The 27,580-nt window shown below is 32.5% G+C and overlaps 1 protein-coding gene across 1 annotated transcript in view; it reads right to left on the bottom strand.

The window, feature by feature from the left end:
- LOC111631909 (L-gulonolactone oxidase-like) overlaps nt 1-27,580 on the bottom strand; it is a 39,711-nt gene that overhangs the window by 7,835 nt on the left and 4,296 nt on the right. The window contains exons 2-5 of the mRNA XM_023376243.1: nt 22,772-22,873; nt 22,514-22,685; nt 19,559-19,727; nt 2,112-2,276 (exon numbers count right to left, since the gene is read on the bottom strand). Of these exons, the coding sequence (XP_023232011.1) occupies nt 2,112-2,276; nt 19,559-19,727; nt 22,514-22,685; nt 22,772-22,873 (608 nt within the window). The remainder of the gene's footprint in view (nt 1-2,111; nt 2,277-19,558; nt 19,728-22,513; nt 22,686-22,771; nt 22,874-27,580) is intronic.

Here is a 27,580-nt window from a genome sequence, read left to right as displayed (position 1 = left end):
GTGCGTCGACACACAGCGAGTTTTCACTTCGGACTTTTTGGAGTGCAGGTACTCCGTAGCACAGTTTACGGAAGAAGTCCCTCTGTCCTTGAAGATCGGGGATTATATNATATTCCAAGAACGACGATATCGACAATCGTGAAAAATGAAGACATTATTAAATTTGCTAACGTTGTGAAAGGGGTTAAAACAATTTCTAAACAGAGATCGAAGACATTAGATGATGTTGAGAAATTGCTTTTGCTTTGGATAGCTGAAAAACAGTGTGCTAGAGGCAGCTTATCACAACCATTTAGTTGCGAGAAAGCTAAAAAGATACATGCTGATCTCATGAAAAATCAAGCAGGAACTAGCCAGGAAAGCGAGGTGTTTCAAGCCAGCCATTTTTTTTTAAACATGAGAACGGATTAATCATTTTTACATTACTTCTTATGGGAAAGGTTGGTTCGGTATAAGTCCAAACATCAGGAACGGATTAAGGTCGTATACCGAGGTTCCACTGTATATATATATATTTTTTTTGTATTTTAAAAAGGGTTGTGTGAATTATTAAAGTAACAAAATTTTTCTTCTTCTAATATATTTCTCTAACTCACTGCTAATGATACAGTTGAATGGAAAATGTCATTATGTATTATATAATAATATGAACCCAATCTAATGATATCATTTTTATATTTTGCAAAAAAAAAATTTTTTTTTAATTTTGTAATTCTGTGTATTTGATATATAATTTTACATATTTTGTTATTTTTAATTTCAGTTTATTTTATCCTCCTCTAATATCAAGAATCAACAGTATTTTTTATTGGTTAGTGTTTTCCCAAAATAAACGGAAAGTTGATGCCAGTTATAAAATATTTAATTTTGACTGTTTGTTTAAACAATATGTTAATGAATGGGCTATACCTATGTGAGTATAAAGAATTATTAAATAAATTATTTGGAATAAATTAATAAAAATATAAGTTGATAAAATGAATAAAACTTAAATATTTTATTTCAGAAATCAAACAAAATCTGCTCTTCTGCAGTTAAAAAGTTGGTTAGATAACACTCCAAATATATATGTTCATGTTCCTGTTGAAGTCAGATTTGTGAAAAGTGATGATATATATATAAGTCCAGCATATGGAAGAGATACATGTTATATTAATATAATAATGTACAGGTAATACATCTTCCATTTTTAAAAATTAAAGCTTACATTAAGCAGTGTTAAATAAAAAGACAAATACAAGGGTGCCTTATACTTCAAACTAAATTCCTTCAGAAGGCCATTCAAACAATTGAAGTCCAAATCAGTTTTTCCCATTAGAAATAATGGAAAGTGAATTAATCTGTTCCTAGACCCTAAACAATACCCATGTATTTTAATTTACAAATTATATTTTACAATGTTATAAAACTGCAATAAAATTTGTTTTAAAAATGTACCTCTGTTATTTCTTATTCAACACATTGTATAAAACACACAAACACATCACATTCTTGCCTGTTTAAAAATGCCTAGAACAACTAAAAACTCAAATTAAAGATTAATAAAAATATGAATTGTTAAAAGTTCATTAAACACTTATGGAAACGAAAGGTGGAAGCATAGCTCATAAGAGTGTAACAAAAACTAAGAATGTAGTGTAACGACACTACATTCTTAGTTCTTGTTACACTCTTATGAGCTATGCTTCCACCTTTCGTTTCCATAAGTGTTTAATGAACTTTTAACAATTCATATTTTTATTAATCTTTAATTTGAGTTTTTAGTTGTTCTAGGCATTTTTAAACAGGCAAGAATGTGATGTGTTTGTGTGTTTTATACAATGTGTTGAATAAGAAATAACAGAGGTACATTTTTAAAACAAATTTTATTGCAGTTTTATAACATTGTAAAATATAATTTGTAAATTAAAATACATGGGTATTGTTTAGGGTCTAGGAACAGATTAATTCACTTTCCATTATTTCTAATGGGAAAAACTGATTTGGACTTCAATTGTTTGAATGGCCTTCTGAAGGAATTTAGTTTGAAGTATAAGGCACCCTTGTATTTGTCTTTTTATTTAACACTGCTTAATGTAAGCTTTAATTTTTAAAAATGGAAGATGTATTACCTGTACATTATTATATTAATATAACATGTATCTCTTCCATATGCTGGACTTATATATATATCATCACTTTTCACAAATCTGACTTCAACAGGAACATGAACATATATATTTGGAGTGTTATCTAACCAACTTTTTAACTGCAGAAGAGCAGATTTTGTTTGATTTCTGAAATAAAATATTTAAGTTTTATTCAATTGTAATTTTGGTTCAAATTCGCTATCAAATTCCGGATTAACTGTTACTGAAAGCGATTTGTCAATTTTTCCTAACAAACTTAAAATGACAGGAATTACACACAACGAGTGAAAAGCAGTCTCTAAAGCAATAATTACGATTATTTTAAAAAACGCTCCAGGGCAGTAATACGGCTCGAATGGCAAGATACAAACGCCTAAAATCGTGGTAAAGGATCCCTGAAAGACTGGCAGGCCTACGTCGTAAAGACATTTCTTAAGTCGCTTATTCGGACTTGTGTCTTTTGCCATGAAAAATGAAAAAGAAATATGAGTCGGGTAATTTATGGAGAAACCAATGCATATAATGAGACAACCGAGCAAGACAATATCAATTTTAATACCTAGAAAACTAGCAAATCCAACAGTTTCGCAAATGATGCAAAGCACAATTAGAGCTGTGCATAAAGCGCAACAAATATTTGGCACAAAACCGAAGAAAATTACACAAATTATAGCAGAACTAATAATTGCTGTTTGTAATGTTATTCCCTTTATAAGTATTGATTGTTCTACAAGACTAAACGCGAAGCTATCAAATCTTACTGGAAGCTGTGATTCTTCAGCAAGCTTATATAAATCTATCATTAATTCTGTTTCGTCCATTTGTCCTTTCATATTGGCAGTGGGTATTATAAAACGAGTAGCGATGATTTCTGTATAATTATCGTTGAAAACCACATCGCTGTGAACTTCTCTCGTTTGAGGTAGTTTAAAGAATACGTAGCGCAATACTTCTATGAAGTCTTCCATTTTACTCATATTGTAACTTTTTATGAGCCAACTCATTACTTGTTTTTTTTGCATTACTTTAAAATATTTATACCAAGATATAAGAAGGCATGGCACACATGCCTTAAATGCATGTGTTTATACCTAAATGTATTGTACAGTACATGTAGAAATTGGTTCCATCACATTTTTAAAGTAATTTGCATATTTTGGATAAGAGATTATACCTTAAGTTATATTGTAATCATAGGTTAAAGTTATAGTGCTTTTCATTATTTAAATCCTTTAATGCTAGCCAGTTTCTTCTTCACAGTGATTGATAATGGAATTTCTTAGCAAAGTCAGATAAGAATATCTATTTTCCATTCTGAGCTGGAAGTCAGTAATAAAGAAAATCAAGATAATGAAAACTACAAGTAATGTACAGTACAACCATGAAGTACCACAAGATAAATGATGATTGTAAAATATACAGTATAGTAAGAAAGATACTCTATTTGATGTCTNAAATAAAAAAAATTTTTTTTTTGCAAAATATAAAAATGATATCATTAGATTGGGTTCATATTATTATATAATACATAATGACATTTTCCATTCAACTGTATCATTAGCAGTGAGTTAGAGAAATATATTAGAAGAAGAAAAATTTTGTTACTTTAATAATTCACACAACCCTTTTTAAAATACAAAAAAAATATATATATATACAGTGGAACCTCGGTATACGACCTTAATCCGTTCCTGATGTTTGGACTTATACCGAACCAACCTTTCCCATAAGAAGTAATGTAAAAATGATTAATCCGTTCTCATGTTTAAAAAAAAATGGCTGGCTTGAAACACCTCGCTTTCCTGGCTAGTTCCTGCTTGATTTTTCATGAGATCAGCATGTATCTTTTTAGCTTTCTCGCAACTAAATGGTTGTGATAAGCTGCCTCTAGCACACTGTTTTTCAGCTATCCAAAGCAAAAGCAATTTCTCAACATCATCTAATGTCTTCGATCTCTGTTTAGAAATTGTTTTAACCCCTTTCACAACGTTAGCAAATTTAATAATGTCTTCATTTTTCACGATTGTCGATATCGTCGTTCTTGGAATATGGTATGCAACAGTTAAAATCTCGAACACTCATGTCACCTTCATATTTCTCAAAATCTCTTTTTTCAGTTCCATTGTGATTCTAGTCATTTTTTTTAGTTTTCTGTTGCTTTTCATTTGCCTTTTTGCAATTCATGATTAATAAAAATAATAAAATTTTACTTACAAATTAAAATCAGAAGAAATTTAACAAAGTTATAAACTGTGGCACNCATTGTCAAACTTTTAGGCTTACGGGAAAGCAGCGCCGAACGTCACACGTACACGTTTACACGTTTAAAACGTACGCCTCAACCTCTCTATTTTCTCATAGAAAGTAGTCTGTTGTGCTTTGTGAGGTAATTTCTAGTTATACAATAAAAATAAAATGGAGACGTTAGACAATCTAAAATAATAAAATTTAAGAAATTAAAATTTTACACTTATTATAAAAATCAATATGTTACACATGTATAATTATAATAAAGCAATAAAGACAGGAGAATTATGTATACTGATTAGCCTAGATATTAAATTTAGTTTCATGATTGATATAAAATATGTTGACATTTGTTTTTAATGCGACTAAAACTTTCATATGGTAAGTGTTCCACAGGTTTCATATTCTTAGTGATGTAATACAGATTGATCTGTGTGATAAAATCAGACAATATTGAGGAGTGAATATACATGAAGAACTACAGGTGGATCAACTGGGTACTTATAAATAAAACCAGTGTGGACTTACTAAACCGAAAAGAACACAATCAAAACATTTTATGAATTCTTTGAGATCAGGCAAGCAGGGGCCATATTCTGGTCACTGTCTCTGGTCTCTTGTCTCTCACAAGCCGGTTGCTGATTGGCTAATCATTTGGATTAGTCAATCAGCGACCAGCTTGCGAGAGACCAGAGACAGTGACCAGAATACAGCCCCTGATGTGCATACGAGCAACAGAGAGACTGTGAGTAAGTGCTAGATTACACAGTTTATTTAATATTAAATACAGTTTATCAAGTTTGTGGGAAATTTTGGAGATTAGTGAAGGAGCAGCCAGCTAAAGATTGAAAATTAGCAAAAAAAAAAAAATAATAAATTTGAGCATAATATGAATTTGTGCAATATTTTTTTAAAAAATAACTCCAGAGAATCCTGCAATGGATTGCAAGATTTTGATGCTATCAGTATGATCTTCAAAAGTTAGTTTATTGTTGTAGATTATACCAAGGTCATTGAAAGAGTTGACATATCATAAAATCTGATCTCTTAAGTGGAAAAGAGAAAGTGGAACAAGGAGTAGCATGTAAGAACAGTTTTTTGAATGTTTTTTATAAGATTGAATTTAGTGAAGAGTTGATTCAAGTCTAATTGTAGAGCATGAGGATCGTGGCTTAATAATTTTATGTTGTCTGCATAAGCCACGACTTTAGAATTTATGTTGTCAAACAAATTGTTAATATATGCAAAAAAATTATTCCATTTATAATCAACCTTTGTTGTTTGCCACGCAAAGGAGAAAAATCTAAGAAAGAACAGCCACCTATTTTGATCTTCTATTTCCTACATAAAAAAATAATTATGCAGTCAGGAATGTATTGCTAGGTCAATATTAAAATGGTCTCTTGGTATGTTTAAAAGTGAATACACTTTTAAACATACCAAGAGACTATTACCGAATCAAAGGTCTGGGATAAGTCGATATAGATAACATAGGTTGATAGTTTCTTTTCAAAATTTTCAAATATGAATGGAATCATATTTAGTAATTTTGCAATTGTAGAGTGGTTGCAAATTCCACAATGATTAATTAATTAATTACTAAATAATTTGTCACTAGAGTGAGGCATTAAGTGCCATCTTAGTGACCAGATTATATCAGGCAATATAATAACCCAACATAATCCTGTAGTTGGCTTATTATGTATGTACGGTATATCAGATTTATAGATATTGGTTTATGGGAAATACATATCATGATAAAGGCATATTTCGAACATTTTAAGTATAGATAATGCAGTTGAGATGGGACAGTATGTATTTTTATCTTATTTTTTTTATTTTTTTGGAATTGGGGAGATGATTGATAGTTGCCATTGTTAGGGTGCAACTATGCAGATTCGAGCGAGCGAGAATATGTGGTGAGAAGAGGCGAGACGCGATAAATATCAAAACCTGTCAGATACGTGCGAGAACCAGAAATTCGCTCTCGCTAGCATTAATTCTCGCTTCTCATTTGTACATGGTTTTCCTTTGCGAAAACTAAATCGCTCGCAACCTCTCGCTCACTCTAAATTCGCGTCTGCATAGTTGCACCCTTATGGAAATTATGCAGATTGCAAGAAAATGGAAAACATTTCTGATAGTATGACTAACATCAAGGGTTTAATAAAAATAAAATTTCCGGAATGTCGTCAGGGACTATATTTAGAATATTTAATTAATTTGCTGATAGCGGACATTACTTGATATCTAATATAATAATGAGATATTAAAATTATAAGTAAAATTGTGAAAATAAATAGGATTATAATAATCTACCCTAGGTAAAATTTGGAAAAGATGATTTAATGTTTTTGTGGGTGTTTGTGGTGTAATGTTTTTTGTGTATTAAATCATCAGGTATTGTTGAATGTTTGTATGGGGTGTTTTTTGAAAATTTTGGTATAAAACCCCAAAATGTATGAGGATTAGATACTTGTGTGGATACAACAGTATTAAAATAATTTTGAAATGATAGCTGACATCAACAATGATATTGCTGTTGTAGAATGTGGTGGATGTATAGCTTGCGAGGATTCCCACTGTTTCCATTTTGATCGTTGCCTACAAATTTTGTTTCCTAATTTTTTCAGGTGGGGTGTGATTTGTTTGTATATATCAACTGTTCTGTACCTTAAAAATTTATTACAGTAGAGCGTCGTTTATCCGAATCAATTGGGGACTGGGGTGGTTCGGATATCTTATTTTTCGGATAACAAATCATGTACGAAAAAATATATTAATTTATCCCATGTTGAAATTTTTCTCTGTTGCGTGTCGCTTCGCGTTGAATTTTCGTCGATGTTAAGCCTAACGAAGACTATTGTATCGTTAAAAATTATTTTTTTATTTTGTACAAACAAAATAAATATATTGATAAATATAAAAACAATAAAAAATTATACTTCAGAAGTTAATTTTGTATCAAAAACGTAAAATATTTGAGTAGCCCAAGACATAGCCAAAGATTGCAGTGCCACAGCACTGGCGAAAATTTAAAATTGCCGACTGGAATTCTTTTGGATAATTGACGTTTCGGATAATCGACGCTCTACTGTATATAAATGTAACTAATAAATAAATAATAGTTACACATAATGAGAGTATAAAATATAACCTTTAATCCAACAACTGAAAGTGTAAAAACCTATTTAGGACCTAACAAATGTTGTGCAATGCTCAGGTAACATCAACATCAGAGGATCACAAGAAATAATGTATAAGATGTATCTTTACTACTGGATTATTTTGAATCTATTCAGTAAATATGCTCTCTTCATTTTCAGAAAATTCCTACTTTTTCCAGTAGCTATACTTTCTGCCATCTTTATGACGTAACTAAAATGATCACAGACTAGTTGAACAATAGTCAAACAATGAGAGTAACAGTGGTTATAACATAATAGTCAAAATTTCAGACATCCATTTAGACCATATTCAAAGACAAATAATTTGCATCTTAGCAAAAAAATTTAAACCATGCTATAGTAAGTCAATGGCTAGATGCTGTTTTTAACATGGATGGGGATTAGAGAAAACTTTGGTTCTGCAATCAACTCTTACAGTTAGAAATTAATCAATTATCAATCACTATTTTTAGCACCATATGCATATTAATTAATTTCTAATTCTTGATAGTAAATAGAGACATAAAAACAACATTTTCTTCTTAATTATTATATATATTTTGTGTAATGATGTAAACTATAAATATTGAATCATAAATAAGTTTGGTTTTCTAAACTGAAATTTATTTGCCAATAAAATGTATGGTACAACAATAGACTTTAATCTAATACATATTCATAGTCATTATTGATGACTTCTAAAAATTAAACACCACTAAATTCTGTGAGCTGAACATATACAATTCAAGAAAAGTGAAGTTAGTTGACCTGTTTAGGTAAGAACTATTACTAATATTGATAAAAAGGAAAGTTTAATAATATAAATTGTATACGAATTAGTGTTGATATTAAAGAAGAACTGTGCTGCATGCCTGTTATGGGTTTTTTCGATATGTCAAGAAACCTTCCGTGAATAAGNAGTTGACCTGCTTAGGTAAGAACTATTACTAATATTGATAAAAAGGAAAGTTTAATAATATAAATTGTATACGAATTAGTGTTGATATTAAAGAAGAACTGTGCTGCATGCCTGTTATGGGTTTTTTACAATGTCAAGAAACCTTCCGTGAATAAGTATGTAGAGATAAGTTCAGTATATAGTTGGATATCTAAGTGTTAAGTATATTAACTGTATTACTTTTTATAAGACTTAATAGAAGTTTGAGAAGTCTTCAAAGCCCAGCAAAGTCTAATTGCAAAAGTCTAGGTCTTGTATGTACCAAGTAGAATTAAATTTTCAGCCTGGTAATTAAAACAGTCCAATATATAGTGTATGATCCCTGCTTGTGGAAATATGCCAAAAGATGGGATCTGTGATTTTAAAAGGTATGTCATGTGCTATTTGTATAATTCATATGTCGGGTTATGATGTGTGTAAAAATTGGTTTTATATGTTTTTAGTTGACTGAGGAGGGGCGAAACAAAGCCTGAAACGTGTATAAACACGTATCAACAAAAACTAAAATAAACAAATGTTGTGCCAAGTGTTGGTTATTATGCTAAATTGCAGTTTAAAAAATACATTTTTTTTTTTTAGTTCCAGAAAAGATGAAAATCTGTTGGTGCCAGGTCCAGTGAATATGGTGGATGAGACAAAACAGACCAGCCAAACTACAAAATTTTTAATTGTCTAATCTTTGCTGTGTGCAGCCTTGCATGATCATGCAATAAGGTGATTATTTTTCCTGTTAACAAGTGTTAACTTTTCTTGAAGTTTTAGTTGAAGCCACTTTAACTGTTGAACTTATACATTTACAGTAACAGTTTCATTGCATTGAAACAACTCAAAATGGGTAAGTCCTTGACAATCCCACCATACACATAAAATTTTTCTTTCATGCACACTTGGGTCCAGTAGAAGCTAATCATCTTTGTCAACCCATCATCTTTTTCAAATGACATTTTCATATGTGATCCACTTTTCATCACATGTGACAATTTCATCCAAAAAAGGTTCTTATGCCAAAAGAAAACAAGATAGCAGCTATTGACCTTCTGTCATCCAATTCACTGAGATTATGTGGAACCCAAACTCCCAGCTTACTCACTTTTCCTAGTTTTCAGAGGTGATGACTGACGATTGATTGGGATGTGTGTAGCTTCTCTACTAACTCTCTCATTGTTTGCCATGGGTTCTGTTCAATCAAGACGTTTAAAATGGTATCATCAAATTCTGAGAAGCAGCCTGGTCTTTCTTCATCTGTTAAGGACAAATTGTCAGAATGGAATTTTGTAAACCACTTTTGAACTGATCTGTCTGTATCTGTCTAACAAGTGTTAAACAATTCCTGTAGACATTGTAAATTTTTTTTGCTGTTTCTGTAGCATTATTACTGGATTTTAACTCCACATATTGAAGTTAAAACCATCTTTATTCTGCTGTTTAGGTGTCAATATGCATTTTGGGCTCTAGCCCCTNTGAGTTTACTATCATCTGTACAGTATGTAAATTAGGTACCGTAAGTCTAATACAGTACTGTAATTTTATACATTTCTTGTGAAAGAAACATTTCTTATTCAACAGCCATAAAAATTATTTATATTAATGACGTCTCCAAAGGTCAACAAATTTTTCACAGAAAAATAACTTATCAGAAATCGTGGCCGCCGTTTGGTGCACTGCTCCGCGATGAAAACAAGCTTAAGCAATGGTGATGTCGAAAGGTGCACACTCAATAAGTAATCCTACAATTTTTTGTTTATAGCATAGTTTATACGGATTATTCCCAAAAAATTATACGTGTTTTGGAAATGTTTGAGTCGAATTAGTCTAGAATTGATTAATTTTATGGAAGAAACCTTTCAAACAGCGGTAGTCTGTAAACTTCACACGTGTCGGGATGCGATTGGCACATGTATTTAAGGATTCCTACAACGTGAAATTCGTATAACGTGGAACGTATCTACATGTTATAGGGGGTCTACTGTACTAATAATCAAACTGATTACTAATGAAAATATATAATTGATGCATGTTTAAATGTATATTTTAGGTAATCTGTGATGGAAAAATGAAAATCAGAAATATTGTTTCTTGATAGCCTGGTTCAACACATGATAGAATTTTTTCTAATAGTAGTATAAAAGAAAAATTTCACTAAAGTTAATTGTAATGGCTATCTGGTTGGTGGCAGTGGTTATCCTTGTTTGCAGTATTTAATGACTCCATTTTTACATCCATAGAATCATGCCAAAAGACAGTATAACAAAGCTCATTCATGAGCAAGAACTATTATCGAGAGATTATTTGGGATCTGGAAAAGACGATTTCCATGCATTGGAATTTGTCTGAGAACTAAATTAAATAACACACTTAATATAATAATAGCCACAGCAATTCTGCATAAGTGATCCATTGATTTTAAAGAGGAGGAATTTATTATTGATCATTTAAATGAAGAGAGAGAGGAAGAAACTTCAACAATGAATCAGCAGTCAGTTTCAGGATATGCTCTTTGAAGATCTATTGTACTGCAACATTTTAGTTGAATGAAACAGTACTTTAGGACTATCATAAAAGGTCCTTTTCAGGACCATACAATTTTGATAAAGAGTGAACCTATCACAGATAAAATAATTCTCTTTTTATTCATTTTAAATAAAAATATTACTTAACATAACCTATGTAACAAATTAAATAAACATTCATACAACTGTTTTATTCATCCATGTTTCCTCAAAAAGATTTAAATTATGATTTCTCAATTCAAATTTCTTTTGGAAATATATTTAATTTAAATGTTTGTTCTACCAAATATTTGGTTATTTTACTTTAAAATTATCAGATTTATGTTGACATTTTTATGTATTTGATGTGGTTAAAAACAGTTTTAAAGTCATTATAGAATTTATTCGTAGAAAGCTGAGCTAGAAATATAAATTAATGTCTTCATTTTATTTACAAATTTCAAAATTTTGTTTAAAACTTACATTTTGGACTTTACAAAACTTACATTTTGGACTTAACATATTACACTCACTGCCAAAAGTTAAGCACAGAGCAGAAAATGTTCATGTCTGGAAAGCAATCGGCATTTGAGAGGCTGCAATTCACTGCAGAGGTAGGTGGAAGTATGCAAATATGTTACGTTACTATCAATCATGGTTATGTGTTCTGAAATATGCAAAACAGGCAGTTCTACAAGAAGCCAGCCTTCTGAAGTGTGAGAGGAGTTGCATGTAAGTGCCGAGAAAAAGTGTGGAGAACTGTCGTGTAATTACTGTGCATGATTGACATGTTTCTATGGCTTCCAGAAGACAAATGACAGACAGTGAGCGCTGGCAGTGTGTGGGACGCCTTGAATCAGGACAATCAATCACAAATGTTGCTCTTTTCTTTGGTGTTCATCATTCCGTCATTTCACAGTTATGGAAACAATTCCAAACAAGCCAAACAGTTGTCCAAAGACCTGTGGCCAGTTCCCCAAGGGTTATGACCCCTGCAGAAGATTGTTATATTGCTGTTGTAGCCAAGCAGAATTGAAAAGCAACTCTACACGTGTGACGTCGATGGTTGCAGCAGCCATTGGTAAAACTATATCTGCTACTACTGTGCACTGAAGGCTACACATGAATGGACTGTACGCCTGAGTATCACGAGTTTGTGTTCCACTATCCATCCAATCCAGAGGCACACAATTAAAGTGGTGTTGGCAACATGTGAATTAGACTGTGTCTGATTGGGGCAACATTACGTTCACGGATGAGTCGTGATTTTCCCTGGAGCCAGATGACAAGCATGTAGGAGTATGGAGAAAAAAAGGCACACACAATCATCCCCAGAACATCATCGAGCATCACGCATTCTGAGGTGGAAGCATTATGGTGTGGGCAGGCATTTCGTTGGGATATCACACCGACCTTCACATGTATCGAGGGGGTTCTGTGATGGCTGTCAGTATCAGGATGAAGTCCTCAAACCCATTATGAAATTGTATACTGCAGCAGTTGGTCCTGCTTTCATTTTAATGGATGATAACGCACGACCCCATAGAGCTGCCCTAGTCGACGACTACCTTGAGTGAGGGAATCACGCATATGGATTGGCCAACATACTCGTCAGACCTCAATCCCATTGAGAATCTTTGGGATGCCCTTGGCCGTGCTGTGTGTGCATGTTTTCCACCCCCTGCCACTCTCAGAGTTGCAAACTGCTATACAGGAGGAATGGCACTTATTTCACTCTGGAGTGGTTGATCACCTCATGGAAAGCATGGTTACATGCCGTAAACTTTGTGTAAGGATGAGGTGTAACCATTTACCCTATTAATGTAGGTTTTGTTTGTTTGTTTTGGATTTAAACATTGTTTTGTTAATGATTCCAATACGATTTCATCTTATACTTTATGAAAATTCAATATTGTTTTCATCTTTCTATGTAATTCTTTGTGTTGTTTCATGCATAAACATATTTGCTACTTTCCTGCCTCATTTTGTGTCAATCACAGTTGTATTTGTCAACTTTTTCACAGTTTACTGCTCCGTGCTTAACTTTTGGTACTTAGATATAAAATATGAAAAAAAAGTTGAGGGCTCAATCGTCAAATGGGACGAAGCAAGTATTATTAAACCAGTACATTCACTGACATTGGCGATTTGTGCCGAAAAAATTGAAATATATAAGAGCAGATTGCATGATGCATGCATTAATTCTAGAGATTCGGAAGGGTTGCCTTCGGCCTGGAAATAATTAATCAAATGATTAGAGAGCTCTTAATTTAATTTTAGTATTTTTTTTTGTATATCTTGCATTTCTTTGAATTTCATATAATGTATTATTATATAACGTTTTAATATTTAATTAAACTACGCTTGTTTTTATATACATATTTTGTTATTTATAATAATAATTTTCATTTTATTTTATTTTTCTTTATACATTTATATATATATTTCATTCGTTATTTTATTTGTATTTAAATTTTCATTCTATTTTGTTTATATTTGAATATCTTAGCCTGATGATGGCCAACAGATTTGGCTGAAAACGTTTACGTTTCATTAAATTTTTCTCAGCAAATTAAGGTGTTGTGTTTTTTTATTTACATACTGCTGAGTGAGTGTACCTTAATTATGAAAATTCCATATTGTAAAATATCTTATTTTTAATCTGTTCTTCTAGTATGCTCTAATTGATAAACAAAAGGTGGTGTTTTTCACAAATAGTGCAAAAAGTGAGTTTTAATTTACTTAACAAGTATTAAATGAAATTTATGTAATCAAGCAAGTTAATCTATAAATTAATTACTTCAAAAATTTTCATTAGACAGATGTTATTCATAGCATTTTTAATTAAATATTTGTATATAATAATTAAGAGATAGTCATGTAAAACTGTTTATAACTTACATACTTTTTTGACATTCAGTATAAAAGAGAATATGAATAAAGAATTTGATATATGTTAAACATGATTCTGTAATCACAAACAATAGGTAAATAGCTATTTGATAAAACTATATACAGTGAGTGATTGGTTATCGAACATAATCCATTCCAAGACTTTGTTCACTATCCAAATTGTTTGTTAACCGATTATTGATTTACCATAGGTTTTAATGGGAATTTAATTAATTCATTCTGGAGACCCCAAAAATAAAAATACATACATACATAGTCTTGCATTTTTATTAGTCAAGTTTTTTCCGTTTGAAAGGGTTAAAGAATCGGTCTAATGTCGATTGCTTTTCTCTCTTCTTCAGGATTTTTCGTAAGTAATTAATAGTATTGCAATTGTAGAAATCCCCAAGCCTCAATCTGGTTTGGATGCCATTCTAAGACCATTGTTCTGACATCCTCCCACTTCTTCAAAGGATCTTTAATAATAGATATTGGCATTAATCCTCTTTTCAGAAGAAAACATATCTCGCTGAGTTTCTTGGTGTTCTTCATTCAAAAGTTTTTGGCGTACTTCTGTCGTAAGATCTGTTACAGGTTCCATTGTGTGCTTTTCAATATTCTTTATTTCTCAGATGTGATTTTTGTTACTCCTTTAGCTGCTTGAGTCTTTTTGATTATACTGTATCTTTTTTAGATAAGATTGAACTATGGCCTACTGTAGATCTGTTCATGCCATACTGTCCAGCAACATTAGGCATCTTCTGCCCACTCTCTACCTTTGCTATTATACTCTCACCATTCGAAAATAAAAACAGATGCAAAACTTAATGAGTGCCTACCCGACAGTCTCGCAAATACATAAAAGAATTGTTTTGTCAGAAAAATAAAAGGCTGAAATTACAAGGGAGAGTTTCAAAGTTTGGAGGAGTACTATCCGATTGGTATATACCAGCTTGAGCGTAGATGTCGACGTCTCCCACGCTCCGAAAGGTTTCGAATTGTTGCCCTAAGACAAGGGAAGACCAATCGGTATTCATTATTTTACTTCGCTTCTTCTTGTGTTTGTTCTGTGGGGTGTTCGTAGTCCAAACATAAAAATCTTTCACAAAAGTGTTCGTTAACTGATCACCCACTATATATACGAAACATACTAATACATGTTCTGATATTCACTGATGAGTTCATTGGTGCAGTAACCAATGGATGACTTGGGCTCTGACAAAGCAAAATTTCAGAGTTATATTATTATTATTAACTCCATCTTTACTACTCATCTATATTAACCAAAAGTTATTTTGACAAAATAGTCTGCAAATGCCAATGTAAAGCTGTTTGTTTCTGCCATTTTGTTAGGTTGCCAGATAGTCTGGTAAAAGTTCACTAAACTAGTGGTATGCAAACTATTTTCATTTCCAATCCCCACTTTGTGTAAAATTTTGTCATGGCCCCTGGATAGACAATAGACATTTACTGTGCTGTGACTATACTGTTGCACTGCAAGGTAAATATGCGTGTCAACATGTATTTCTGGCTAAGAAAGCAGCAAAAAGAACCAATAACATATAGTAAAATACCAATCCAAGCACTTAAGCAAAAAATTAAAGAAATAATTGATCAAAGATGGCAAGAAGAATGGGAACACTCAAACACAGGTAGAACTTTGTATAGTTTCATACCGACGATCGCTGCCAGAAGAGCATGTAGACATCTTAAACCTACTTACAAAATAGCTCAATGTTTACTAGCACATGGTAACTTTAATAAACATCTCTTTTGATTTGAAAAAAGAAATATGACAAGTGCGATACAGACAGTGACAGCGTTGATGACATGACACATTACTTATTCCAGTGCAGCAAATACAAACATACTCCTGATAACTTTATGAGACAATGTGTTTTGGCTAGCTCAAATTGACTGCCAAAGAGCACAGCAATTGTGCAAAATAAAATGTTATACAATAACCTCTGTAAATTTATAAAAGCAAAAAAAAAAAAAAACTGTCTACAAGAAAACAGTCAGAATATCCATGAAAAGACAGTGGTATTATACATTAAAATCCAGTTGCCACTATTATAACTATAACACACACCTAACTTCCAGATTAATTAATTTAATTTAATGTAAAATTAAGAGAGGACCAATGAGGTTCATATTGTCCAAAACACATCCTCTGGAATCAATAAAGACTGTATATCTAACTTTGTTGTGTTCCTATAGAATTTGTTCTCTCAAGCAATTTTATGCTTAATCCTAACAAAATAAAGAACAAGAAGTAATCAAGTACATATGTAATATTATTGTAAGTTTACCAATTATTATTAGTATAACATGCAAACAGATTGTAAGCATAACTCACAACTTGGTGAGTTATAATCGTAAGCTCAAACAGGCATATGGAAAGCAAAGGGTCAGTGCCATTTTGACCATTAGACAAACCTAGGCATGTGCCTAATATCCAAGAAATGAGAAACCCAAAAAGATGAAAAAATTAAGAATAGTACTATTTTACAAAAATCATTAAATCTTTTTATAAATAATAAGTAATATATCTGTTATACTGTACATTTTTATTACATTTAAATTAATAATACCCCAATCCATCAGCTAGCCAATTAAGAAAACATAATTAATATTTCCTAAAATTATTCATATTCTAACCACTCCACAAGGTCAAATTTTTGTCAAATGATTTACAACAATGATCAGAAGAGCAATTTCAAAACAAACTTTTCAATTTTGTGAAGTTGAAAACAAAAGTAATTTCTAACCCAGTCAAATTGTACAAATTCATTACAGATTGCAAATTACAATCCACATTCCAAACTTGTTTATCTTTACAGTAGAACCCCTCTAATCCGTCGCCTTTGGGACTGGGGATATGGTCGGAACGCAAAAAAGGTCGGATTATCAGAAAAAAATAAAATAAATGATCTTCCCTTTGTCCAGTCTTTGTAGCACTGCTAATTTTTCATTTAATGAAAGAGTAACGTATTTACGTTTCACTCCTGACATGTTGAAAACACACACAAAACTGTACACATACACACAATGTAAAACATATACTGTAACAAACACAGAAGAATGCCATGGACGGTGAGTCACTGACGAGTCGGGACAAGTTTCTCAACTCCGACCACGGTCGGATTAACCGGAGTGACGGACTAGCCGAGGGCAGACTAGAGGGGTTCTACTGTATTCACATTTACTTTAATGCTCCCCTCAAGTAATGATAGCAGAGAAAGGCCATTTTCAGGTTTAAGAGAGTAAAAATCTATATGCACAGCACAATGGTACATACTTGATTAGTTAAATTCACTTGCAATATTGTCTACTGATGTGGTAATTACCAGAAAAGTTTTCCTTCAATAAAGCATAAAAAAACTTGTTCATACTTTAATAAAAGACTCTGTCATGCCAATATGTGTTTTTTGATTTGATTCTGACCTGTTCAGGTTGTATTGTAAATGTAAATAAAAAATTAAGAAATTAAAATTGACAATAAGTGTATTTTCTTTGCTGAATATTTAATTATGGGTAATTGGGTATATGGATGGGTCCAAATTCACCTTTGTGTCTCAGGCCCAAGATACTAAAGGTGTGTTTGTAAAGTTTTTTAACTTTATGAACATACCCTTAGCAGTATCTTTAAATGAATGTTTGCCTAGCTGGTCCTAAAGTAATGATAAATTGCAGATTTGAATGAGGCAGTTGGGACCTTATCAAAACTACGATCATGCCCATAAGAGTAAAATAAATCATAGTGGCATATTGTCCTAGGGGCATTGCTTAGGCCCCCAAACCAATCTTTTATAAACTGCAGTAAGAATATTTAAATTTAAATTTTGGACAAATCTGGGAACCCTAGATTGCTGGTGTGGCACAGATACAGTGAACACTGTAGCAGCACAGAACTTAACCACTCTGCAGTGATCAATGGATATACCCGTCAAGGACGATCACGTAGCACTGGAGAACGACATCTATACAGTAGAGCGTCGTTTATCAGAAAGAATTCCAATCGGCAAATTTAAATTTTTGCTGGTGCTGTGGCGCTGCAATCTTTGCCTATATCTTGGGCTACTCCAATATTTTTTTTTTGTTGGTGTGTGTGTTTTAGCTGGCAGCACTGACACTATTGTGTGATGTTTTTCTGAGGACTGTGTGTCGTGTTGAATCGAACGTTTTTGATAGTAGATCAACTTCTAAAGTATATTTTTTTCGGTTTTTATATTTTTCAATATATTTATTTTATGTGTACAAAATAAAAAAATAATTATTAATGATACAATAGTCTTCATTAGGCTTAACATCGATGAAAATTGAACACAAAGCGATACACAACGGAGAAAAATTTCAACACGTGACAGGTTAATATATTTTTTCCTACATAATCGGTTATCCGAACAACCCCATTCCCCAATTGATTCGGATAAACGACATCTGCAAAAAAAGCTTGCAGATATTGCCAAAAACTACTGTGAAAAAAAGTTCACATAAAAAAGGAATTATATGACAATAAAGAAAGATTTTTCTTTAATAGCCATAACTGTTTAAAAAATTTTTTCTGATCGGCAATTTACTACACCGGGTTAAAGTAAATACAAAATCAACAAACCAGGAACCTGTTTCCGGTGTGCTTCTAGGTAAAACAAAGTGTTACAAACGTTTTCGAACTTGTAACATTTTGAACGGCATTCGCTTAGATGTCGGTTACCTGAAGAAGAACTTACAAGTTCGAAAACGTTTGTAACACTTTGTTTTACCTAGAAGCACACCGGAAACAGGTTCCTGGTACGTTGATTTTGTATTTAAATTTTTTCTGAAACAGAAACAAGAAAAATGCATGGGAAAATTCTTAAAAAATTTCCCACATTTATTCTCTACTACATCGTGATAGTGCCATATCTGACTAACCCTCTCTACAAAGATTAACCCTCCAGAAGTTGTATTAAGAAAACAAACAAGGTTACTGGGGATTCTCCCCAAAAAATTTTCATAAAAGAAAAGTTTCTGAAGTCAACACCACACGTGGCTCTAATTCAAATCTGCTTTGGCCCCACGAAGTTATGTGAAAAGTCAGGAACTGATGGTCTAAATATTACCCTTTATGAAATATAGCCCCCAAAATCAGGTAGTACATGTGATATGCTTAAAAAAGCAGGGAGCACAACTCCAATCATGCCTCAAAAGTAATCTGTACAATGGCGTTTCTTACATTTTAGGAGCTTGTAGCAACCTCTAGTAAAGCGGAAAACATTTCATTTTTAGCATTGTTTGGAAAAATAGTTCTGGATTTTTTCACTTTTTAAATCTTACCACAGTTTTGAGAGTTTGAAAAATTACAGATAGGATGATTTCAAAGGCTAAATCTCACTCTACATAGACAATTGGTCCCTTTGTTTTATGGCCATGGGCATGGTCTACAGCTCCAATAAGGTACCGCAGCAGTTGGAAACACAGAATTTGACCATCTTTCCCAATCAACATGACATCAGACCACGGCTAACTCAATTTTTGGGTAGACGCATTTCTGTCTAGTCACTTGTCTGGTGGTGAACCCAAACCATCATTAGCAGCTGACATGATTGTAACTTATAGATATCCTGGAAAATAAATTTAGGCAACTACCAATGGATTCTCTCATCTGTCCTGAGATCATTTATTTGACCCTACATCGAGGCTACTCCTGGATGTAATTGGATGATCCACACGACTGATTCTTTCATCAAGGAATGCACCTTAGTGGCCTCCTCAATACAAACCACCCCATTTAAAGCTGCAATTTTACCATATTTGGCTCCTCTGATAACAGTTTGCTCATCCCTGTTATATTTAGAAATCACTAAATAATGTGATAGTTTTTCAAATAGTTGACCATAAAACTTGTACTCAAATTCCTTTGGAATTTAGGAATGTTACGTAAATGAATACACGTATTTTTTTTCCTCCATAACGAATGAATTTTCAAAACAATATGAAAATTATCAAGCTGATTATCAATATCAAAACACGTTCATTCAAACGCCGAAATCGCTTAAACTATTAATAGAGCTGTCAGTATATACACGAACACAAATTCTTAGAATTCTTGAGCTTAATCTAAATTAATTAAAATATTTTAAAATACTTTACGCCATATTTATAGTTCAACAGAATTTCAAAAATAAATCAAAATTTTTGACCTGTTAACTAAAGTTAACGTAAAATTACCTTTATATCTTTCATATTCATATCCTTGATACAAACCACATGTTAGCTCTTAAGAATAGAGTAAATGTTGCCACCTTATTTACAGCAAACGGGGGAAAATATTTTAATTCATTTTTCTTGAGAGTAAATATTTATTTATTTATGAGCAGAAGTAAATGATCGAACAGAAATAATTGATTTAAAAATTTTACGTAATAATTATTAAATTTATAATTTAAAAATTATATATATCAATAAACAACCTTTCTCACTAGAGGGAGTATGAAAAAAAGCAGCGTGTTTTTCGGAATGTAAACAACGTGGGCGAATGGCAATTATTGCAAGCCACGATCTAGGTTGGTTGATATGCCATAAAACATATCTTAATCGCATGTATAATACATGTATAGATCTTACTACTGAAAAAAGAAGCGAATTTCGTGTAAGCGTGCTCGATTCTATATTTCATATTGAAAATCATTTCGTAATGGACAGTGCAGCTAGAAAATTAGCGGATAAACAATCGTCGTCACGTATAAAGGTAGATTTTTAATTTATCCTTCGTAAAAGTTATTATATTCATCCGATTAGAATATTTCTTAATGTAAACTGTTGTAAATAAACATTTTTCATATGAATTCCAATATTTTATCTGTAATGTCTGTCTTGTGTAGTGCAGTTATTATAAGTTATTATATATCTTCAGTTAAATCAATGTAATATCATTTCTAAAGATTGTAGACCATCCAAAATCAACAAGAGTAGTCAGGACATTTCTATAAAGTATTTTGCTCCAAAATTTTTTTACATCTTAATTCTATATGCTTAAAATGGAGTGGCATAATTCAGAAAAATTTGTATTACAATCCATGATTGTTATTGATGTTTTGCTCATGTAGACAGTTTTATACTCCTAATTTTTAGTGTCACTTCCATTCATTGTTACATCTGTATTAAATATATGCCACCAAATAATGTCATGTTAGCACTACGTGTGTTTGTAAGATAATGACAAAAAATTATATGTGTGAAAAATATTAAGTGTTAATGCTAATGATCAAATTTTTTGCTAGTCATTAAGTACTAAACTGTAGAGAATCATATTCCATGAAGTGTTTTGAACCTAAGGTCTTTTTATTTTGTGCTCCAATTGTAGGTTTGGTAATCTATATGTTTTAATAACAATTTATTTGAGATTCAAGGAATTTCAACAATAAGATATTCAATTTAATATCATAATTGAATCATAAAAAAAGGCCCCCAAAATCTGTGGTCGTCTTATAGGACAGATACAAAAAAAAATTTGATTGAAATNTTATTTTGTGCAAAATAAAGATATAATTTTTAATGATACAACAGCAATGATTATTATTTTAAAAAAAATTTTGTTAGGCTTAACATCAATGAAAATTCAACGTGAAGTAGGTTAATAGCAATATACTAATATACTATACTAATAATGTATTTTTTCATACTTTTTGATTATCCGTTTTTTCAGTTATCCAACCAACCCCAGTCCCCAAATGAGTCAGATAATCGATGCTCTACTGTATATTTAGCTATAGTATAATTGAGATGGGTTGATAATAAGCACAGAGCCCAAACGGTTAGGAGTTGAAAATTGAAATTTGGTACACAGTTAGGGTACACAGTTAGGGTACATCACAAGAATGCACACTAAGAAGGGATTTTTGGAAATTCCTCCTGTGGGGGAGAGGGAGAGGTTAAGAATTAAGGATTACCCCGAAGAACTCAGCTTCTACTGTACTATTTTAGATGCCTTTTTTTGCATTTTTGCAGAAAATTGAATAAATTTTTAGACCCTTCTAAAAATTCTCAACCAATATTTAGCATTCCATTGTATTTAAAGTTGACACGTTGAGTCCTTGAATATAAGTTTGCTTTATTCAAACTTTTCGTTTTAATGTTTGAATTTATCAAAATATATATAAATGGTTTGCTGTATATTAGTTAATATGACAATTTTAGCCTCTGTAATCCAAAATTATTCTTGGTGGACAAATCTCACAGCAATCGTATTGGCAAATTAAATTTATTTTGTAAAGACTACATCAAATGCATTTCGGGCTGGTCTAATATTTTCCAGTCCCTCTTCAGTGCTAAAACAATAACAAAGAACGTAAAATGTTTGAATTTATATTTATGAATGATTCAGAAAAATCCAGCTTATTTCCGGAATTAAGTAAACCTGAAGAAGAACCCAGAAAGGATCATGAAAATGTTTGTTATTCATCACTTAGTGGTACTACGCACTGGTTAATGGTTGCAGTGAGTCTTAATTATCATTATCCTGGCATAGTAAGCAGATATCTAAAAATTCTCTAATTAGTCTTGAAAGATGGGGACATAATTCTTGCACCCAGTGAAAATAGGTAAGACTGACTATAGTTTAATAATCTTAATCTTTGTTATCATTACTTTTTGCCCGAGAAATGCCCGGCTCATCTGCTAGTATATGATTTACCTCAACAACTTTGTTCATATGCTGTAAACTAATCATATAATCTTCTGTACATGCTATGTCTGATGGTGAATGTCCACATCCAACAACACGCACATGCTTTTTTTCATCTGTAGCCAATGCAAGAATCTAATTAGAAACAAAAGAAGAAAATACAATTAATCATTTAAAATTATAATATTGCTTTTATTAATATTTAGAAGTATCATTCATACTTGAGCAATTTCGTCATTTGTCTTGGGTGCAAACAACAATTCCGGCACACAGCTGAAGGTTTTAGACCAGTTGGTAAAATTAACACCAGATATTCCACTTGCCTATTAAAATAGAGTTCACTTAAATACTTAAACAACATTAGATATAACTAAATACAGTCAATTTCATTTAATCGAGCCACCGGTTAATCGAAGCAAACGCTTTATTGGACCAAATCTCAAAGAACACAAACCAAACTAATAAATTAATACATAATTTAATCAGTTAATCGGGGCAACTTTTTGTTTAATTGGACAGTAGCAGAAAAGGAATTTAGCAAGTTTTGATATATTTTAGGGATCTTCCAAAAATATGTAGACACTATGTACACTAATGTCCTGTAGGCCTAACGATTGGCAGAGACAAAGCGATTTTCTCTTTTGCTCGGGCAGTTCAGTTTTTCCAGAGGTGATCACCATAGCAGGAAGTATCACATGAGGATCCCATCTGAGATGGACCTGAATGTGAGCTACTGACCTTGCTCTGGAGTGGACAAGACAATCATTTTAAAAGTGAAGGGATAAAGATCCCCAGATAATTTTTCAAGGTCTGTTGACTGAGTTGCTAGAGTCTCCTTGAAAGGTACTGTGTGCATAATTACGTCTAGATTTGAACAGCAGCCATCCAATCCATAGAATCCATGCGAATTCTATGAATGCTCCTGCCGAAATGGCCCATCTCCAAATAAAGGAAACTGTGCTGAAAGGAAGACCATAAGATGAGTTTTGGATGAATCCTTTCCTTTCTCCCTTTTTAATTAGAACATGTTCTTACTAAAAAGGGAGAAAGGAAAAATTGTTCGATCAGGAACGAATTGAACAATCAACCCTTGTGTATGTCATTAGTAATACTGTATTTGGCAACATTAGTGTGATGTGAATCGGTTATCTATTGTCGTGAGTCTGGCAAATTTATAGTACATATTTCTACATATTTGCCATACAAATTTAAACATTTGTCATAGCATATCATCAGCTTTTCTATGCCTTCTGCACACTCAGTTACTGCCAAGTTCTTGAATCAGTCATTAATGGCCTCCTTCAGTTCGTTGTCACTTCCATAGTGATTCCTGGCTGAAATATCCTTTAATTTTGGGACAAGATGTAATCACTCGGAGCCTAGTCCGGGCTATAAGAAGGATGTTCAAAAACTTCCCACTTAAACTGCTGAAGCAAGTTTGTCAACGCAGCAGCATGAGAACATGTGTTATCCTGAAGAAGCACAATGCCTCTGGGCTCTACTACTACTACTACAAAGAAAGGGCTGCCTCAAAGGTACAACCTGGAGGTTGAAAAGATGGTGAAAGAAGAGGAAGAGAGAAGGCAAGTGATGAAAAGGAGAGCAAATGCCTCTGGACAACAGTCCCTACCGTTTGTTTTGAACTGAAGCTTCATTCATCACATTACCATAAACCTTGGTTATTATGTTCGACAGCTTTCTTAGCAATGATTTTGGACAAACATACTGTATAGCATACGCCGATGATGTATTTATGCTAGTAGGAGGAAGATCTAGGGCTGAATTAGAGGCAAAAGGAAATGGTTTACTGCAAGAGATATATAATTGGGGTGACAGGCACAAATTAAAATTCAACACCAACAAAACAAAAGCAATTGTTTTCAACAAACCGAGAAAAGCCAATCTTTACGCAAGACCTCCGCATCTGAAGATGAACGGGACAACAATTAAGGTTGAGAAATCGTTAAGATACTTAGGAGTCATATTAGATTTTAGGCTGGCATGGGACAGTCATATCACTCACATTACTGAACGTACTGGCCTGATTTGCCAGATCTTCTCCCAAGTCGCCAAACAGAAATGGGGTCTAACCTCGAAATCATTGTCAATAATTTATGATGGCATATATATACCAACAATAACATATGCTTGTGGTACCTGGGGATGGGCCATTTCCAAGGTCCACCCCAGGAGAAAAATGATCTCGTCCCAAAGACGCATTCTACTATTGATTTCAAAAGCATATAGAACTACAAGCAATGTGTGCTTGCAAGTAATAACTAGAAAACCGCCGATTGACCTTATAATTGACGAAAAGAAAAAATTATTTAGACTTAAAAGAGGAGAAAATATCAAAATTGGAACCAGAGACATAAATTACCATGATGTCGAATGGCCATCATCATTTAGCTGCACTATCTCATCGGAGAATTCCATACTAAGCCAAGATAATACCATAACAGAAGATACCATACTTATATATACAGATGGTTCCAATCATAATAACAAAGTGGGATGCAGCTACGTTATATATAAAAACGGTAATGAAACAAACTACTGTAAATTTCGTTTGCTTAACGAATGTACGATCTTTCAAGCCGAAATGTGGGCTATAAAAATGGCCATTGAATATACTAACAGCAACTTCAACAATAACAAGATAAACATCTATACGGATTCGTTCTCATCGGTTCAAACCATTAAAAACAGAAATCTACACCCAACTGCCGAAAAAATAAGAGAGCTGATATACTTATCGACAAACAAATACAATATTGAATGGGTAAGAGCCCATCAGGGCGAAATCGGTAATGAGAGAGCTGACTTCCTGGCGAAGGAAGCTGCAGCGGAAGACACCCTACCAATAGCATACAATAAAATTAGTAAAAGAATAATTTGCAATATTTTAAGAATAGAAACCATCCATCAATGGCAGGAAAGGTGGAACCAACACAGCGAACATATTACTTATAAATTCATCACAAACTTGAAAGAATTTAATAATAATAAGTGGTATAGACCTACCCATTACATTTCGCAGTTTCTTACAAATCATGGCAAGTTTGCCACTTATCTAGAAAGATTCAATCATTGCAACTCAAAGATCTGCCCTACTTGCAAAATGGAAGAGGATGGATCGTTACATTATCTTTTCCGTTGCCCAACTTTTGAAAGGGAGTGACTCGAACTTCGAATGGCAACACAGGATCAAGGAATAGCTTGGCCTTGCAAGCCGTCCGCGATTTGGTCCTCTAAGAACACCTATATGGCCTTTGAAAGACTCTGCAAACAAGTCAACTATATAAATAACAGTCAGAACTTCAACTAGTGCATTTATTCTCAACATCTGTTGCCTTTCATTGATTATTTCTACATTATTGTAATTTTCACATTCATCTCTTGACACCATACAATACTATGGTTCTTTCCCTGATAAGAAATTAGGCTTTCTTGTAAACTTTATTCTCATGTTAATTTTTATTTTTACTGTCCACTTTATCATTTGTTAAATATCTTTTAATGTTTTAAACAATATTTTGATATTACATGTAAATATTAATTCTGTATTATACTTCCTGATAATGCCATTAGCGGAATCAGGTTATGTACTAAGTTTTGTACCTAAATAAAAAAAAAAAAAAAAAACCTTGGTTATCTGTAAATTTTGATAGGGCAGACTTTTTTCGCATTCAAAAAGCGTATTACACTACAAACCTCACACTTGGTGAGATCTTTAATTTTATCACACATTTCAAAGTCACACTGTAAACAATAAACAATCATTGTGGCTTACTGTTAGCATCAGACTGGCGTGAAAACACGGAAAGGTTCATGATGCAACAGTGGAGGATAGTGGGAGAACTGAATGGTTTGTCAGATCAAAATGTTCTTTTCTTTTAGAATGACCCTCGTATCAAACTATTATTAAATAAATTTTAAAAGTTTTTGTACAGTGAAGAGATGTTTATAAGAATAAGGTCTTGTTTAATGTTTGTATTAAGTTATATATTGTATTCATTATTAATTATCATTATACCATTATCAGAACCATCCAAAGTGTTTCAAAGGCATTAGTTCATCTGAAAAATGCTGAAATCGTATTTCCGACAGAATCTGAACTTCCATCTATTATGCAGGATTTTTCTATATTATCTAAGGATAATGTTTGGAATAATTAGGGCAATTGATTGCACTCATATTCCTATCCAGTGTCCTGATAGCAGTAGAGCTCAAATTTTTAATAATAGAAAATCCTATTAGTCAGGTGAGAATTATTTACATACAATGTCATCTTTACTTAATTATGAGGTTAAGAAAATTACATATTTAAGTAAAATTTCAATAAAATACAATTTTATTGTTCTCCACAAATATTTTTGTAACTGTTTTATTGTAGCTTAAATAACTATTAAATATGCAATGGCCTATATATTTTTCTAAGATTTTAAATTGTTATGCCTTGTTATGAAACAGTTTTATTCTTGACTATTTGTTTGACATATCAAAGATATTTGATATGTCGAACTGATTACAGTAGACCCCCCTATAACGTGGGTTCCTGTAACAGAGATTCCTATAACGTGGCGAAAAAATTGTGACGGTATTCGTATAAAGACGCTAAAAGGGTCTCGTAAAACGTTGTCGCCGACTCGTGTCACGACAGGATTGGTCGAATCTGGACCAATAGTAGACGATCAGCTGAACTACTTACACGCTACAGAGTTTAGGCGAGTAAGTTGAGTTTACTATCGTCTGTACAGTATTATATATAAATTAGGTACTGTATATATAATTATATATTAACTTAATTTATTTTAACTTTATTATAATTATATATATATTATCCGTTGTCCAGCGCTACGCTACGGAGAGTTTAGGCGAGTAAGTTGAGTTTACTATCGTCTGTACAGTATGTAAATTAGGTACCGTAAGTCTAATACAGTATTGTAATTTTATACATTTCTTGTGAAAGAAACATTTTTAATTCAACGGCGATTAAAATTATTTATATTAATGATGTCTCCAAAGTT

Source organism: Centruroides sculpturatus, unplaced genomic scaffold (genome assembly GCF_000671375.1).
Source record: "Centruroides sculpturatus isolate CEXI.00-Female unplaced genomic scaffold, Cexi_2.0 scaffold718, whole genome shotgun sequence".
Lineage (NCBI taxonomy): Eukaryota > Metazoa > Arthropoda > Arachnida > Scorpiones > Buthidae > Centruroides > Centruroides sculpturatus.
This window is presented reverse-complemented; position numbering and strand designations above follow the sequence as displayed.